The sequence below is a fragment of the Saccoglossus kowalevskii genome, chromosome 2 (genome assembly GCF_978046115.1).
Source record: "Saccoglossus kowalevskii chromosome 2, keSacKowa6.1, whole genome shotgun sequence".
Lineage (NCBI taxonomy): Eukaryota > Metazoa > Hemichordata > Enteropneusta > Harrimaniidae > Saccoglossus > Saccoglossus kowalevskii.
In genome coordinates, this window is record NC_140642.1 from 39,544,030 (window position 1) to 39,563,813 (window position 19,784).

The following is a 19,784-nucleotide window of genomic DNA, read 5'->3' on the forward strand; positions in this document are numbered from 1 at the left end:
ATCGTATATAGCAGCCAGGGGAAACTTTTCGGGTGCTGCATGCTGCAGTAATTTGGAGATTAAATTATGGCGCTGTACACTAACAATGTTGATGAGTGCGTGGCCTGGAGCTATGCTACTTGTATTACAACTTCCATGCTGGCAGGCCATATAGTGTTAATTGACGGGGCGGCATTCGCCTCAACTAGAAAAGTAACACTATCATACCAGAACAAATCTACCTTTTTACTCTCATTTGAGTGATACAACCAAACAAGTTGATTGATTATTGGTGGATATTGGTATATATTGAATTATGGAAGGGTCGCTATATTTGAGCCGCAGATGATGGTCAATCATGAAGCCATATCATGGCGATAGACGCTGTGATTCGTTCACGTTTCCCACACACGTCGCTTACAGGAGTCTTCTTGTCAATTGCATATGTAAATTAGCAGCAAACCTAAACGAACAACTCAAGTGAAATGCCTGCTGCTGAGACGTGGCTCGATGATATGTATGTCTCGTTGTGGTCTAGTCTTGTCGTGGTCTGCCTGTCTGTCATCGGAGATGTCATCAAGTGGCAGATAAAGGGCACAGTGACTTGTTAGTTGGCTTAAGATTGTACAGTAATTGATGCACACTCACTATGGTACGCCCCTCCTATCATACCAACACAATGTAAGTACAATGTCTGACCGCGGGAAGGCGAAAGTGAATGAAATACAGCACTGTTGTGACCTTTGTTATTAAGGAATCTCAGTGATCGGCACTTGTCAACTAATCGCTTGTGTTTTAATTACAGCACCAACTTCTTAACAAAATAAGCTAGATTTCTGATTACAATGAAGCGATTCAAAATGTCAGGTTTCAAACACACGCTTCTTTCTTGTCAATTTCCATCTTAAGCGACCACGTCCGTCCATCCACCACACGGCAAGACTTTATTTATTCGTATACTCACTAATATTTTGCTACACTCCATTCACTGATACCAATGTTTAAATCGAGATACATCGCTGAGAAATAGTTTCGTGTTTTATTTATTTGTGTTACTTGTAAATTGTTTTTATGAGGTGTTACATTAGACTCCCGTGTATTGTACATTATGGCAATTCGGAGCGACCAATATATATTTCAACGAACGAAATAAGTTGCAAACGAGTTGCATTTTAACATTAAAACCTCAATGGCAGTGTCGATGCACGAATGGTCAATCTGCTAATATATATACATGTACACTGCTATCCCAGTTAGACTACGGAAACGTGCCAGAGTCGAGTTATTTTGTTTGATTTGCAATTATCGCATTAAAATTTCCAGTCAATAACGGGACAAAACAATTAAGCGTGGTAATTAAAAGGCCGTTACAATACTTGACGCTATAGTGGGAATAGATGATGGGTAGTCAGCCGTAGCCATAATCGCCAATACACGCACGGTCACTGCAAATCAATTCACCTCAAGATGATTTGCAATTCATCGATGAACGCCTATCATTTAACGAAGGGAGTGAAACTTAACATGTGACGTCACTTTTAGAAGAAGCCGTACGATTGGAGGAACCCCACGGTACATTACTAATGAGACTTCGACGTCAGACGGCAGGCATGTTCATATCAATGTGATTGGCAGGTCAATGTATTGATATTTCAATTAAGAAGGAGGCAAATTGGTCGTTAGACAATAGCTAATTACAACTGCCTAGCCGTAGGTTACTGGTCGAGGTAATGTGCATGATCAACACAACAAATTTAAGGAGTGAGCCGAGAAAGCGACTACCAGTAGTTTGATGCACCCCGTATAGTCAAGTCGGTCGAGAAAAGAAGCTTGTACACTTCACAGGAACACTACAGATTCATTTAGACTTTGACGATCGGCCTAGCATGACTGGAGGGACCATGAATCACCATCTCATCGACCCACGAACACGAGTTGCCGCTCCGGCAGCTCTCTCGCTGCCCACTTCGACTTCTCACGTTGCCCAGCGATCACCGTTCGCTATCAATGAACTATTGGGACTGACTCCGTCGCCGTGTGAAGATCGGACGAGTGGCCGACAGTCAGTAGCACTAAGCACGGCAGCGGCGGCGGTACAGAGTGCACATGTCGCTCGCTGTCTTTCTGATACGATTATGAGTCCAGCCTCTGTATACTTTACCAAACCCAGTTACATGCCGACACTAGGTATACATAATCCAATGAACAGTAGTCCGCCTGTTGGAACTACGAGTTTACACACACCACCGCATCACAGCATGCAAGAAGGTAAGAAACCATATTCATTTTTTTTTATTTTGAACAGCGTTCTGATGCTAACCATAAACTTGCTAGTGAGTAGTTTATCGATATATAGTTAGTTGCACTTGGCACGAAAACTTGCATGTTTAAACGAGAGAAATCAATACTTTTCTAAGTTTGTTGAAACCGATCAATTTAAAAGTTTCCTGCCCACTTTTCCGCACAATTAGCCCGACTCTTTGCCAATGGCTATAGTTACTTGAAGAGTGAGGTATCTACTCATTGTTTTAACAAAAGATGGGTTGACTTTAGGGCAAAGTATCCAACAGTTAAAATGAAGCTCGTCTGAATACAGTTATGTGGGTGTCCGCGCACTATACCTATGTTCCCTGTATTCCCGACCAACCTCCTTTGTTGCAGGGCTACAATAAACTCTGCTCTGACTGACAGAATATTTAAAAAGCGATGTCATAGAAAACAAGTAGTAGTTAATTTTGAATACACAGTCGTGATTCTTTCTTCGCAGTACGCCCATGTACAGAAGTCAATAGCGCGACCCGAACACGCAGTGAAGTGCGGACATTGAAAACAAACTTGAAACCGGAGGGTGTTCTGAAGGGATTAATCTCCTTCGATAAAATACAAATTTTACATCTCTCGTGATTTTTAAAAATAAGTAAATCAGATACTGAATTGAAAGGGCTATTTTCCCCGATACGGTGGCCAAAGGGAAATAAGGTGCTAACTTAAAACACCTAATTAAGAGATGAAAAATCGGCGCAGTGGGTAAAAAATCATTGACGAAGTAGTCAAAAGCTAATCATAACATTTCCCATGGGCTACAAGTATCTCTTTTATGCTCTACATATTTTAATATCGCTAAAAAGGATTGAGCGCGTCTTCCCTTTTAACGTATATAACATTGTATCCATGTCGTCTATATTTTATGGGTCTTTAGAAAAGGCGGATTTTTCATCAAGGCATTTAATTTCGATCAGAAAACCTTATTATGTTCCTTGAGGACGTGTTAATAGATTAATATAGCAGTGTGAATAGGAGAGAGATCAGGCCTGGTACTCCGTCTCATAACATAGATAGCTGGCTTGCTTCGCCCATCTTTAAGATCGCAGCCCATTCATTTTGGTAACTTGCTTCTGAGCGAGTGGGAATTTACAGAGAACCACCAACTGCATTACAGAGCGCTTCAAAACGAGTTGTCCGCCAAACTGCTTTCAATTTGCGATCAATTATTGAAACACTGTCTGTATCCGTCAGCGATGTTTTGCTCAAATTTAATAAGTACGGTGGATTATTGGTGACTGGCGATGAAATTGCGTAGCCTGCCAATTTCCGAGTTTCTGCATGTAATCCCGGGCTCTGTAATTTAAGATGGGGCCAGGAGACTACAGTGATAACCCCGTTATGACTGACTCGGAATTCTGCACGAGTAAGGAGCAAGTACAACACTCATAAGTGAAATGTATTTGTCTAGGCTTTATTTGAACTGTTTGCTTGCTGAAAGCCACCGACTTTTATTTTGTCTCCAAATCTAATAATCCTTGCTGAGAGTTTTTTTTACGTTTCTTTTTGACTGAGAAGCCATTTGTTAAAATTGAATTACAGATATTGGGATGGCAAAGTAGGCCTTCCAGTTTAATCCCAGTAATTGTAAAATTAACACTTTTTGATTGAAGTCTCAATGTTTTAAAAGATAAAGAAACCAGACAGGAGCGTTTGTCAAAACGCGTGATTGACAGTGTATAGGCGAAACGCGGGGCGACTACTGATCCATTGGCAACGTATGAGTGACTTCACAAAGGCACACAGCTTTGTCAAATATTACAGATACCACCAACTTCAAAAAGAATAAATTACAAACACCGCGTTCGCAATTTTGCCTTTTACACGAGAATCTAAAAAGCATCCTTTGCCAATAAATGTATTATTGAAAAATTACGATAATGCAAGGAAAAGGGCAATTCAATACGCGACCCAGGCCAAGCAGGGGATATGCAATTATCAAAGCGATTACTATGATCAGGAAATGTATTAGGTGTCATTTGTAAAGATCAATAAATGAATGGGTATTTGGCGTTAACAGCCAGATACATCATACCTACACTATCTCTGCAATAAGATTCATAATTAAATGGAAAATATAGTATATTCAGAATCCATAGCTCCTATGATGTACAGCGTAGGCATACTCAAGTAACGAACGCACACGCAATTTAACACCGCGCCTAGAGTGGCCGTGTTTGACTGACTCGCAATGCAGCCTCGGCCAATTGGCAGACAATGCACTCTTGACAGTTGCAGATGATAGACAAAGCATTTATACATTAATTGGTGCCTTTTAGAGTGAATCAAGTCAGCAGAAAAACACGACACTAAATTTTACAAATATTTAGCGAGACTGCGACGATACGTCGGCGTCAAGCACTCACTACGTTGAGCAGTTTGTTATTGTAATTAGCACAACGATGTACAAACTAAAACTTGATTGAATTTACCCTACAGTTAGTTAGTGTGGAAGTCACTGTACCCTCGTGTTATTAACAAACTGCAAGTATTGATGAAATTATTGTATATAGCTAGTACATATAGAATCAGTTGTTGTATTAAGTAGTACTTGTTCAAAACAGATTATATTTATCACGTGCTTGATTTTTAATGGAAATTGTGCCATTTTTGAGGATCCGTCTACGTTTTGGCCGACTGTTGCCGTTATCAGTTGAGAAATCTACAACATTATAAATAACATTGACTAACAACACTGTTTCTGTCAGTACGAGGAATTCGGCAGCCTCTCGGTGAATTACGGCTAACATAGATGTAAACGTAATCACGCCGAAATAGCACATTTTCTTTTATGGGTATATTTCAAGCCGGGTGTGTTTCGTGACACACGTCCATCCATCCACATATCGCCCATGCTCCACTAAGCAAGCTATAGTCACTTATTCACTTACAAGGCCCACCATTTAAGCAATTTGTTCACTTTGGTGTGTAATTTTTAAATTGTGTTCACTTTTCGCGTTAGACTTTTATAGCTGACGGTTTTTTTTGCGTGCTTCGGTTGACTAACCAGCATTCCTTTAACAATTTACGCACATATTCACCTCGTTGGGGTTGATACTCACGTGTCGTCCATCTCATCAGTACATCTAAAAGCTTTGTTCCAGGCACCTGGTTTGTTATATTAGCTTAAAATTGTTTTCTATTGCGGCACACTTAATAACAAAGTTCAAAGTTACTGACAAATACAAACTTGTAGGTATTTTACATTTTACCCGGACGCACTATCTGTAATTTGGAATGAGACTCCTTTAAAATAGCTATTTACGCGTGTCAACACATCCAATGTGTCGATATCAACCGAACACATCCAATATGTTGATATCAACCGAACACATCCAATGTGTCGATATCAACCGAACACATCCTATGTGTTGATATCAGCCGAACACATCCAATGTGTCGATATCAACCGAACACATCCTATGTGTTGATATCAGCCGAACACATCCAATGTGTCGATATCAACCGAACACATCCTATGTGTTGATATCAGCCGAACACATCCAATGTGTCGATATCAACCGAACACATCCTATGTGTTGATATCAGCCGAACAAATCCAATGTGTCGATATCAGCCGTTGACTCAAACGCATCGATTTACTGGAATTGTTGCGTTGCAATACTCTAACGAGAAATGAATCAACACACGATCATGGATTTTTTAAATGCATTCACGAATTACAAATTTCAGTGAGTGATGAAATCAATCGATAACGATGGATATGTACCCTCAACACAGCACACACAAAGCATACAGCGTGTGAGAACATAGTTTGCACTGCTTACATGCATACACCACGCTTCAGATAAATTTGACCGCGACGAAAATCAGAAACTGTTAATTTCTATAATATTACTATTAATTATGAGTGTATTGTTGAGCTTTTCCCAGACGAGTTAGCCAGCCACCCTAAGCTCCGGAGCCAATCATCATTTGGCGTGGAGGAGAAAGTTAGCATTCATTCAATACACGCTAGGCGAGATAAGGTCTTGTATCTGGACATAAATGAAATACAACACCTTATAAAACATGTATGTTTATTAGAAAATTAACACTATATGAAACCAAAAGAGATAGCCCGCTTTCAATCAAGGAGATGGGAAACAAATATTAATAATTACTACGGAATATCACCTCATTTCGGTGCATCGAAGATGAACCGCTAACAGGCGTCGTGCAGAATGGAAATAGACTGAATTGAAGCTAGCTAACGATGTTGGATTATGCAGCTCGGCATACGTACTAAATTGGGCGGTTTTCTTCTGTCTCTTGCTTCCAAATAATAACTGGATCGTGACCACAAAAACAAATTAACCAATTTGAAGCATACCACGAGTTGATATTACAAGCTGTCTTTAGAAACCTTAGTACAGCGAGTATATTGACCACATAATTCACGGCGTTAACGAGAGGATATTTTAATACTATTTTATGAAAAAAAACGAACCAAAACAAGAATAAAATAACAATGATCTGTGCGGGGTAAAATAGCAGCTAATTTCCCTGGAAACCGATGAGTGTTGCCATAGCAATGTCAATTACAACTAGGAATGTGATATTATGAGAGTGAAAAAAAATCAGACATTCTTTCCTGACCACCGATTACGGGAAGACGCCAATTCTAAGCAAGGATTTGTTTAAATCAAATGTTGCGTCAATATTGTTAGACATAGCTGATTAATTTGTATCTAATAAATATCATATATGATTATAACTAGTAGTGATAGTTGAAATCATTAAATTTGTAATTAATATTTTTGATTATTTTTATTTCTAAAAAAATCTGAGTAAAAGCGTTGTGTGTGGTCGAAAATTATTTGGAAACGTGATTTAAAAAGAACGTAAGACAATGACGGACAATGTACTAAGAATTTCGTTTCTTGATCATAGTCGAGTGTCCTTATATTAGAATGTCGCTTACCATGTTGCTCGACGGCAATACTGAGATGCTTGACATAGTTCGCTTGTCACGTTATTTAGTTGGTCGCATGCGCGACAGAAGCTTCTAAAATTGTTAAAATAACTAAACTTCATAAATCGCGATGAACTCAATGTATGATGATTATTATCAAGTGGTCGTTAAATCTAACACCATACGCGTCAATCCCGAGAAACGCGACTGCCTCACTCACGGGATGGATTGGCTAATCTACTTTACCGACACACCTACATTTATTTGTGAGTGTCGGACTATCCCTAGTAGATATTATTCAACTGTTATGTTCTCCCAAGCCATGCACCCGTCGTTATGATATTGCAAAGTTCTCTAATCAAATAAAATATATAAGCTATTTGGTTGAAAATTAAATTGATACCGTTAACACAGCCCAATTTTAAAATTAACTTTCTCAATCAAATTAGGAGGCTCTAAGCAAATATGCTGTCGACGCACTGCATGGAAAATAATTCCAGTTACTTATCTAAATCAGAAACAGGGTGACGACTACAGGGGTTCGGGGCAATTTACTTTCACGGCTAACTTGAAATATGACCACTATCCAACTTTCTCCATGGTGTTACACGATGTTACATCGTCAAAGCTGCAATGATATGTGACTGTAATTATTTGACAATGATACCTTGTATTCGGCTTTAAATAGACTATGACACCCAGAATTAGGCTGAAACAGACGATGTTACCCAGAATTAGTCTGAAACAGACAATGTTACCCAGAGTTAGGCTGAAACAGACGATGTTACCCAGAATTAGGCTGAAACAGACGATGTTACCCAGAATTAGGCTGAAACAGACAATGTTACCCAGAATTAGGCTACAAATAGACGTTGACACCCTGGACTAGGCTGAAAATATACGATGACACACAATATTAGGTTGGAAATAAATTTCAAAACGTACTTTGATCACTGCTTTGTCAACATGTAAAGGAAATCCGACAGCACCTGATATGGCAATTTGATTGTTTTTCCATGTAATTTATCTAACATTTTGACATCATGGTTGTCAAGGAAAAACAAAATATAATCTTCACAGTAGGTCTCAGTGGGTAATTTTAGTGAATGTTCTTCTAATTTCGGTTTAAGTTCTAGAAGTGACGCAATATTAGGTCGTACGGCCGGCCACGGTGGCGGTATTAATATAACGATGTGGTAACCACGCATCGAAAGCAGACAATCGCTCGTTACTACATCTGTTACTTTACTGCACCCAACACATTGCCCTATGGGTTATTGAAAACAAACACAATTGAACACAAGTTGTACTGACTTTGTTCTTTAAACATCTGTCCTCGTCAAAAGCACTACAGCAGTCAGCGCGGTGACAAACGTTGACAAATTAATCACTTTGCGTGTGTATCTATTTCTACCACCAATGTCGTTTGCTGGGCAGTTCCTTTTCAATCTTAGCAAACAAGAACAACTCAATGTCCATGGCAACAACTGTGTAAACTATTTTTCCGGGAAAACGATGGAGCGCCAAAAGATGTGAAGCGAAACTTTTGAGTTGTACTAAAAATAAATCGACAAGCTTGTCAACGATTGTAACAATATCAGATAATGTTAACTCAATATTAAAAACAACAGTTTTAACATATCATTTGTTATTGGCCATTGATTATATTGTAATGATTGCTTCGTTTGTGTCGCGTCACGTACCATTCTACCAATTTACGACAGCTTTGCGTAAATCAATATATATTTCAATTAATATTCGCGTCAAATGGGAGCAAAGGGTACGATTTACGCTAGGTTATAATTTACAGAACAATTTATGAAGTGCGTTAATAATTTTGATTCTTGCTTGTGCAATTATCAGCTGTTATGGTTGATTTTGCAGACGATGACGATAGTTCAAGTGACAGGAATGGATTCATGAGTCGATCATTGATGAACAACTGTAAACAGAACAAAAAGAAGAAGAAAAGACGACATAGGTAAATGATACACACACGGCATGTCAATTCCCACCCATTCAATTACGCGTCGGTGATGATCGCAGTACGAAACCGATTCCATGATATCCAGACACACTCTCTCGCTCTCCAGTTTTCATACAAACTGACGTGTTGAGCAAAAATGCTGAAAATATATCACCATGGTGATTCAAAACTGTGGAAGAAATGAATATGATAATGACGATGGAAAATGAAATGGAGACTTAGCTAGTTGCTTATTTTGAACTTTCTTAAGGTTTACATTTCCAGTCACTATACGGGATGATTGACAGTACTGCCCCTAAGCATCGTTTATCACATATGATGACTGGTCTATCTATAACTGTTAGTATTAGGCGGAGTTCGTAGATTGAATTAATCTTTCTAATGCGGTAGTGGTGGGGTAGCAGGCTGACTAATCAGTAGCCCCTGGTCTTCAATCCCTATCGCTGACATACCACCTAATTGAACGCCTCTAACGCTTCTTCGGCTGGCACTAATTTCCAACATAGTCTCTATTTGAAAAGCAACATTTTCATTCTCGCCTAGCGATTACGCATGGAGATTCACGGGTCGCTTTTATCATTTGTCACGTTTTTTGCTTTTATTTCGAAACGTTCGGCTAGATAACATTCAATGAGCGACGTCCTCGTCCACGGACGCCAGAGCAACGCTGCCTTTGTCACTGCTCAGCTAACTAAATACCATGCCGTGATTAAAATCCAGTCAATCTAAGACATGTGTGAATCTATCAATGTGCTGGACAGTAAAAGAAATCTGTTCAATTTGTTTACGCTGCACATAAACACGTATGTTTATATTGGAATGATATTAAGCCTCAATTTAAGACTGGCCACGTGTAGTATAAACACAAATACCCACTGTAATACAATAAAATAGTAGAGATGTTGAATACGGCAATGGAGTTATTCTTATAGTACTGTAAATTGTAAACTGTAAAACTATAGACGGATATAACTTAGATTTCCGTAATAATATATATCGCATGACATTGTGGATCTAATACATGTACATGTTTTAATCGCCGATTTTTTTTTTTTACCAAAGGACAATTTTTACAAGTTTCCAGTTGGAAGAATTAGAAAAGGCGTTTAACGAAGCCCACTACCCCGACGTGTATGCCAGGGAAGTGCTTTCGCTGAGGACAGATCTACCAGAAGATCGCATTCAGGTACGTTACGTACGGTCATATAATCTGTATAATGTATGAGTTACACGACGACTCGAATAATCTATCGATTCTGTTCTGTGAGACAGTTACTCCGTGTTTACTGCAAATAGTAGCTAGTTATATAAATCACAGATGTAAGTAATCTTCAATACGTCGGTTCTGTGTTGTGGCTATATAACAAGCCTGAGTACTACTAGTAATCTGACTCATCTGCCGACGTGTTATGTTTGAGAGAAAATGACAGCAAGGTATTGTCTAGTGTCTCAAACATTCTGACCACTGTAATATTCAGTCCGCTGGGTGTCACCGGTGTTAGCACAAGTGAAGAGACAAATATGCTTGTACATGACGGAGAAATACCTGTTATCGACATAAATGTCTGGCACTGGAATCAAATAATACCCACTTTACAATCTGTTATTCAAAAGGCTGGACAATTTTCTATACAGAAATAAACATTCAACAAATCTTACTTTTTAATTTGATTATACAATTACGGTTTTTTAATTGAGGGTCGGTTAATTGGAAAGACAGCTAGTACTAATTATAAGCAATTAGCCATTGAATACCTGGTAACAATGGATCGATTCACGCGTAAATATTATTTCTGCAGGCAATTAAACTATTTAGAAATGTCAATCATAAATGACGTCATTCATCCAAACACAATTTCCTCGTGTCTCGCGAGTCGATAATAAACAGGCCAATAGCGTACAGTCGACTAGAGCGTGGGAGTAGAGGCTATATTCAATACGAAGACAATTTTATCAATGCTTTTTCGGTATGATTTTTTTTCACATACAAATTTTGTATGAGTTGAATATGGCTCCAAATAAAACGAATGTTGCACAGAATAAAAACAATAATATAATAGTATAGTTGAACTATCAACCTTCTAATCTTGAACTATCAAATGCCCTCAAGTTTATACCATTTTAGTAGATCAGTTACCCGTATTCATGGTAAAATTACGGTGGTTAAATTGGTTACAATATAGTTATGTATATATTTCGTACAATTTCCTACAAGTGTGTTGGGTTAGGGGAGGCTTCCGTCTTGGGGGCGTCCGTCTTTCATACACTGCGCCAACGTCGAAATGAACCTGATAGAATCCCTCGACTTCAAATCTATGTTATTGTGCAACACGCGCTCACCATTGCGAAAAACATGTGCGGCAAATCCTTATATGGTTATGAGGTACGGTGGAAGAAAAACAAATATACTAGATATATTACCGCATCAATGTACATCGGCTGTACTGTGTGCGTCGCATTGTTCATCCATATTATGCCATGTACATTTCGAGCATAGCGTCCCTTGTCTGAAGAGACCATATATTACCAGGCTGTATGCACAGTTCAATGGGACAAGGAGTAATCTGTTAAGTTGAAGTGCCAGCCAATTTGTTAAAAGTATTGGTTATTATTTTTAATAAATCGTCATCGCCTTAATCCCCTGGATATGCATACATATGTGTACTCGCTCAGTAGAGATTTACTCTTAACAAACTGCCGGTGTGTTTGTGGAGGATAAACCGAGGTTTTTTTTTATCGAACGTACTAATCCCTCTGTTTAAAAAACTCCCAATACGACCCGTCGTCATCCTACGATATGAAAAGAGATACCACTCGCTGTTTAACTACCTGGAAAAAATCTCCCTGGGGTTGCATTAAGTTTCTCTGCGAAAATTAAAGAAATTTATGCCTTTTAATTTGCAAAATTGAGCTCATTTGAAAGTTGTCTGGAATCGGCTTTAACCAAACGGTTCGACCATGCGTAAAAGTAAGCAGAACAGAACGCTTGAATAGATCGACACTGCGATGTTCACTACACGAAAAAAAAAAAGAAAACTTTTGTTAAAGTTAGTAAATGACTAAATATACATCAATTGAAATGCTACTTTTTTACCACTCTCGGTATATTGCAGCTTATAGTGAATACATACAGTCCTATACTGTTGACAATCACTCGGCGATAGGGTGTGAATCGCCAATCATCGAGTCTCGCTTAAGAGGATCTCATTTCGTTTGACAACGAATTACTCAGCAATTTTAATCGGCGGATGGATGTAATGTTCAATGATCGTGTTTGACAATGTTTTTAAGGTCGCTTATCAGTCTCTAGCCGTACATTCACGTCTACAGTACACTTGATGTGCATCACTAATACAAATTGACACGCGTCTATTCGCCTCGCCCTGGTCGCAACCAGTCATAGGCTTAGCATTTAGGAAATGACAGCGATTCAACAACATTCTGACTACTGAAAATAAATTCATCTGAACAAACTGAAAACGCGCAATAGATTGGGATGAAATTGAATTCAAGGTTGCTAAGAAATGGTCCGAAAGGTTACGTCTAAACACGTGTCACCTCTTTATAGGGACACGCGAATTGAATTATGGGATATGCCAAGTGATAAAATTAGCCAATACGGCGTATAGTTTGTTGGTAACCCGACTTAAATTTATGGTGAATTCTGTGAGTTTCTCATTACTCAGAGTAGACCGTATACAAATTCATGGTGAATTCGGTGAGTTTCTCATTACTCAGAGTAGACCTTGTACAAATTCATGGTGAATTCTGTGAGTTTCTCGTTACTCAGAGTCGACCGTGTACAAATTCATGGTGAATTCTGTGAGTTTCTCATTACTCAGAGTAGACCGTGTACAAATTCATGGTGAATTCGGTGAGTTTCTCATTACTCAGAGTAGACCTTGTACAAATTCATGGTGAATTCGGTGAGTTTCTCGTTACTCAGAGTAGACCGTATACAAATTCATGGTGAATTCGGTGAGTTTCTCATTACTCAGAGTAGACCTTGTACAAATTCATGGTGAATTCGGTGAGTTTCTCGTTACTCAGAGTAGACCGTGTACAAATTCATGGTGAATTCTGTGAGTTTCTCGTTACTCAGAGTAGACCGTGTACAAATTCATGGTGAATTCTGTGAGTTTCTCGTTACTCAGAGTAGACCTTGTACAAAATCATAGTGAATTCGGTGAGTTTCTCATTACTCAGAGTAGACCGTGTACAAATTCATGGTGAATTCGGTGAGTTTCTCATTAGTCAGAGTAGACCTTGTACAAATTCATGGTGAATTCTGTAAGTTTCTCATTACTCTGTGTAGACCGTATACAAATTTATGGTGAATTCTGTGAGTTTCTCATTACTCAGAGTAGACCGTGTACAAATTCATGGTGAATTCGGTCAGTTTCTCGTTACTCAGGGTAGACCGTGTACAAATTCATGGTGAATTCTGTAAGTTTCTCATTACTCTGTGTAGACCGTATACAAATTCATGGTGAATTCTGTGAGTTTCTCATTACTCAGAGTAGACCATGTACAAATTCGCGGTGAATTCAGTGAACTACTAAAACATAGTAAACGATTTTTTGAAAAAGGGTTATAAAAGTGTTATGTCAAATTATTCGACATTATGCATGTTTTTTACTCGTTACAGTAAACAATTTGAATATCTAGGAGTTTCCCTCTCTATACAAAGATGATAACGTTAGCACTGTACCATCCCAATTTTGATACAATATATTTTTGACATTCTTTATTCGTTTACGGGTTTTTAAAATTGTCTTTCATCTCACGCCTGGTAAAGTGACGCGTCATACAGGCGTGAAATCGATAATCGTTTTATTGTTTTTATTAACACTTTAATCAACACCTGATTGTCACATGCTCTACGACGTGGCGGTAATCGGTGAGTGGCGCTGAAAATAACATGTGCATTAACATTAACATAGTTTATTTGTGTAACTATCAGCAGTATATCACACCACGGCTCTCGCTTTGTCTGCCAAGGATGACCAGTCTTCGTTGTTGTTATAATTACAGAACAATAGCAGTAACTTTGATTTGTTTGTTCTCCAAACAATAAAAATCTATTGTTATTATCCCCGCAGACATATTAGTATTGTGAAGTTTATTTTTTTCATTGGTTACTGTTATTATAATAATTTTCGACTCGAATAAAAACATCGTTCTCGCTCGCAAATAGTTTTATCTATTGTAGCTATATTTCTAATGATGTCCTCTTAGAGTCAAGTAAAAACAACAAATTGAATTTATTATTCTCACAACGAGAATATCTTTTCTGCGAACTGACCACAACTGCCAGCCCAGACTCGATAAAATAGACTTATCCACGCACAGTAGGGCAATACTAATAATACAATACAATTTGGTTTAGTTGATATATTTGAACGGAATAACAACAGGTTTGCGGTATTCGTAGCTAGTTAGCAGGATACGAACAAAAAAGCAACCCTTGAAATGAAGGGGGGAAAACGCTGGCGAACACGAACGTGCCGATAACGGTTTTTATACAGGGCTGTATGAAAGACTGATTGCGACACGGACCTTTTCAATTTGCAAGACGCTGGATGTTCTAGGGTGCTTACTTGGCGAGGTACTAATTAGTGTGTCACGTAGAGAAATGTAGCCAGCAAGGGGAGAAGCTACTGCGAGGAAAGCCTGGGTTGTGAATTATGAAAAGGAACTACGCTACTCACAGCATAACGAAGTAAGGATTGAACTGCAATTATTGTAACGGGTCATTAAACACTGATACAGGGAAAAACACGAAATATGTAGAGCCTTTTGTGTAGATGAAACGAGCACCGGTAGTCCTCGTTGTCAATGAAAGAAAACGATACTTGAGCAGCCACGTTCCCGTAATTGGCTGTTATATCCATCTAAAAACACATGTATAGAAGATCTTTTCAAAAAATTGTCATTCTCATAATTTCACACTGTTCCATTTAAAAAAAATGACTGCATGTGTCTTTTTATATGCATTTGATTAAAACTAACGATCATACCTTGTTTCCAACCTAGACGCCTTTTAATACAATTAGTCATGTATCTTCATTAATCTCGGATAGTTTTCGATAAATATAAATATAAATTTCCATTGAAAATAAAACACATATAAAAAAATCATACTATATTGCATTTGCTCCTTCTTAGAGTAGGGGAATTGACGTCCATACACATTGAACTCTTTCTGATGGCGCAAACAGCTACGTTGCTATATGCACCCCGAGCTTGATTATTATATGTACTTATCTGGATTGGAGATTAGTGGGGGATTTACAAGTCGACAGATACTCTAACAACATATCTTTTGATAACCTTTATGGCCGTGAAATGGACAAGTTTACTAAAACGCCGCCATTTTCTTCCGTGAAGCGAACAAAACGCGCATTGAAAAGGAAAATTGCCACCAAATGGTGCATGTGCGGATTTAGATTTATCTCAGAAAATGGCTGTTGGCGTCGTCACTGCTGAGATTAATATATTGTTGCATTTTGAATTGTATACAACAATATTCACAAATTTCTTTCCGTGAAATAACGTCGGCAATTTGTTCAAATGTCGCACGTGACACCGGTCAGCGACACACCGTGACGGAAAAACATATTATTGCAAAATACAAATTGGAGAATGCTTTAGTGGTTCATTTCATTTGATATAGATATGTATGTGGTACGTTTAAATTGACAACTTATATATATATATCACAGACACTGCTATCCGAGAACATCACCATGGTAACAGCATTACTAATATACTACCACCTAGTTAACGTTCTGCAACTTAAATTTATTCTCCCAGACTGCTATGCATTATCAATGTGAGATATGCCGTTCCCTTTGTTATTTAGAAGTAGGTGGTTAGATGGAAATATCACCACATTGTATATTAATATTGACAAGTTCCTTCGTTGAAAATGTTCGTATCCCGACAAGGTAACTTATTTGCATTATTACCATCGCCATGAAACGACATAATGCACAAGAAAGACAAGTCTGTAACTAGTACGCTGCGTAACCCAATGCCAGTGAAAATATGTGTTATGACTTTTAAAATGGGAGTAACGTTAGCAACATTGCACAGCGATGACTTTTTGACTACTATCGCAAATTGGGTGGGCTTAATTAAGCCTAGCAGCCTCGGGTGGCATTGCCACTTGAAGCGTGCACCCAGGCAACTGAACTGCAGTGCGACGATGCCGTATTGTAGTCGGTCGTCTTAACATAATTGGACATAACTGACTGGCGGCGGAACAAAACCCCAATCCACAGTCAGTGTCAGTGTGAGACATGTAATTGAGAGAGTTACCAGCAAGACGCCTCGTTTACTCAAATAAAAGAGAGAATAATAACATCGGATAGCAAAAGACCCTAACTTAAGCCCTAGGCTGGCAATTCTTAAACTGAAATTACAGCCAAATTATATCTTCTAAAACGCTGTAATTTCTGGTCGGGAACTTATTAACGGTAAAATTATTAAAAATTGCCGGCAAACTACCACGACGATAATTTGGGTTAAATATCAGAAGGGTCTCAGCATGAATCATAAAATTATGAAATAGTTTCGTCTGTCGTTTAATACGCCCAATTGTAACCCTCGTACGATCACCGTTATCTTCAACTGCCTCTTTTTTAACGAAAGAGTTTGCAGAAAATATAATACAGTTGTTTTTTTAACAAAGTTGTGTTATTAGGAAGGTTTGCTCATAATGTGTTAGTGTGCTGAATACATCTACATTATGATATATGACACGTCGGGGGATTTGCAAACATCACCCAAAGCTTTGTGGAGATAAACAAAAACATTTTCTGAAGCTATTTATGATGTTAATTATATTTAGAAAAAATATTTTAGCATAAAGTAATACTAAACTTGATAACGCAAGTGGGCATATATCATCTGCATACTATAAAAATCGAATAATCACATGAAATAAATTTAAAATGCTACAGTCGCCATGAAACACGCGTTCGGATTAAAACAATGTAGTGTAATCAAAAAATAAAACATAGTTGATATGTTGACGAAATTTTAAATCGTTTTTCCATTTACTACACAGGTATGGTTTCAGAACAGACGTGCTAAATGGCGCAAGAAGGAAAAGAAGTGGGGACGTAGCAGTGTCATGGCTGAATATGGTTTGTACGGTGCCATGGTCCGACACTCACTACCTCTACCGGAGAGTATTTTAAAAGAACCAGAAGAAACGGGTGATTCCTGTGCTCCTTGGCTCTTAGGTAAATTGTTTACCGATTAGTTATTGATTATTGATTTGCATATTCCGATGCCGAGCGAAAGCAACGCGGGTGTCGGGACAACCAGTGCTACTCTATGTGCGGCAGTTTGACAGATTTTGGAAAGGTTCAGGAAAAAAACAAGAAAGTACGATTGATTTATTTTTTGATTGTGACGTAGCAACATTAATTCTATAAATTATAATAAATAAATAATGTATATTATAATAAATACCAGACAGAGAAGTAACTAAAATGATATAAATATAGTGTAGTTCAAATAACGTCGTTACTGATTATATAAATATACTTAAATATTAATAACGTTGGTTTCGGTGTATACTTTTCAGGGATGCACAAGAAATCAATAGAAGCAGCAGCTAAGTTAAAGGAACAAGAAGACGACGACGAAACATTGGATATCGACGACCTTGAAAATGAGAATTCATCGACCGTAGGAGATAGAGACCCTGAAGAAATACGATCCAGCAGCATAGCGGCATTGCGAGCAAAAGCACTGGAACACAGTGCCAAAGTACTCAACGAAAGTAGGTCATATGACAACAATAACGAACAACCGGTGAATAAACATATGACAAACAAAACATCGGAGGTGGAGCGATACAAACAGCAAGTCATGGAAATGAACAAATGAAAGTGAAATATACTATATATGATACAAACAATTTTAATATTTATTAATTATTAATAACAAATATATTCGCCGACGTTATGAGAGATTATAGTGTATGTCCCAGTGTAAAGAGATGAATGTGGGATACTCCAAACAACAGGGCCGTGCAAGCTCTCCTTGTAACTTCGAAAGCTCATCTATTGTAATACGTGCGTGCTCTCCATACTGCTGATCATATCTGCTGTTCAGTGGCGGCCGACGCAGACAGACTGACAACAAAAAGTCAAAATTTAATTTTGCAACTTGTTTCTCTTGCGTAAAAAAATTGTTGGTTAATTTACTACTGCCACATGGACTACTTCAAAACTTAATGATGAAGTCAAAATGTTAAATGCATTCAGTGAAAAGAGGTATCGATAAATGCAATGATGAAGCTGGTAGGTCATGCATTAAGCAATGGAAGTCGTGCTGGTTTGTCATTTATTAATATATTGCTTTTTTATTAAAGCTTTGTCGATGTGTAATTTCATTTCACCTTATTTTATTATTGAGTGAAATCAATTGATCAAACCCATCGAAATGATACAAACTACCCTCCTGTCGATTGCATTCATCGACTGATGTCACTTGCAGATTGGCTATGTTTCTTTGTTATTTCACTTCATTCATTCCCAAAACGGATTAGAATAGACCCCGGTGATAAAGTTGTAACAGAAAAGAGAAACGTTCTATTATAAACCTTACTTCATTTGAGATAAAAAGAAAATAATTTATTTATTATGAAAAATCAAATCACATAAATATCATTATTTTCCCATTTTTCACGAAACAGCATGTTTAGTTTAGTAATTGTGTCTCGTGCAGAGCGATGTTTTAAAGAAAGTGCATGGACACGTCCGTCTTTCTTCGTCTCTCTATGCCATCATTTATATTTGCTAGTTAATTACTTCAGCAATTGCAATTGTTAGTCAAGTCAACATTGAACGCTTTGATGTAATCTAGTTGCTGATGTTCAGGAATTATTATTACGACTAATTGAACCCAGCGATAGAAAGTCTCTAGCACTTTGTGGTTCTTCTTTCCCGTAAGCCCAGTACTGTATTCGCATCCTAGACAATTTGTATAGCCGCTACTCTGTATATATAATTCTTATTGCGAAATGCAAGAGATGAGATTTACTTTCCCGCCCTTCAGCCACTTAACAGTTACTTTCCATTTCTATTTGTATCTATGTTATTTTGTTATACTCCTCACAAGTGTACAATTGCCAATCAATCATTCTCACATTCGATTCATGCCGCTAAATTCTGTCTAACTGTCATCGTTGCGTGTCAAACCTTTCACTGCGTTGGAACCGTGGAAATGTTAAATGTTCGGCCCTATTTATTTTCCTAAATTTACCATTTTGTATTTTCCCATATTTTATATCTACTTTCTGCGTGCTATATGCTGATCAATGTAAGAAATTTATTCATAAATAAATAAATAAATAAAACAAACCATATTTGCATAATTCGCTACGATATTTCATTTTCTGTATGAGTGAGATAGACTATTTTTATTCCGTGTGTTCTTGTAATATTATGTTATTACTGAGATTTTTCTAATCAGGTTGAAAAAATATGGAATGCGTGCGTGCGTGTATGAGGGGGAGGGGCGATATAAGCATTGACGGCAGACACTCTGACGCCTCACCCT

The 19,784-nt window shown here is 37.9% G+C and overlaps 1 protein-coding gene across 1 annotated transcript; it reads left to right on the forward strand.

Moving 5' to 3' along the window:
- The first annotated feature begins 1,654 nt into the window (after positions 1-1,654).
- On the forward strand, positions 1,655-19,599 carry LOC100378772 (uncharacterized). Its single transcript, XM_002736666.3, has 5 exons — positions 1,655-2,247; positions 9,101-9,197; positions 10,266-10,389; positions 17,278-17,455; positions 17,803-19,599. Exons 1-5 carry the CDS (start codon positions 1,866-1,868, stop codon positions 18,105-18,107), a joined length of 1,086 nt encoding a protein of 361 aa, XP_002736712.1. The 5' UTR covers positions 1,655-1,865; the 3' UTR covers positions 18,108-19,599.
- Positions 19,600-19,784: the final 185 nt, after the last annotated feature.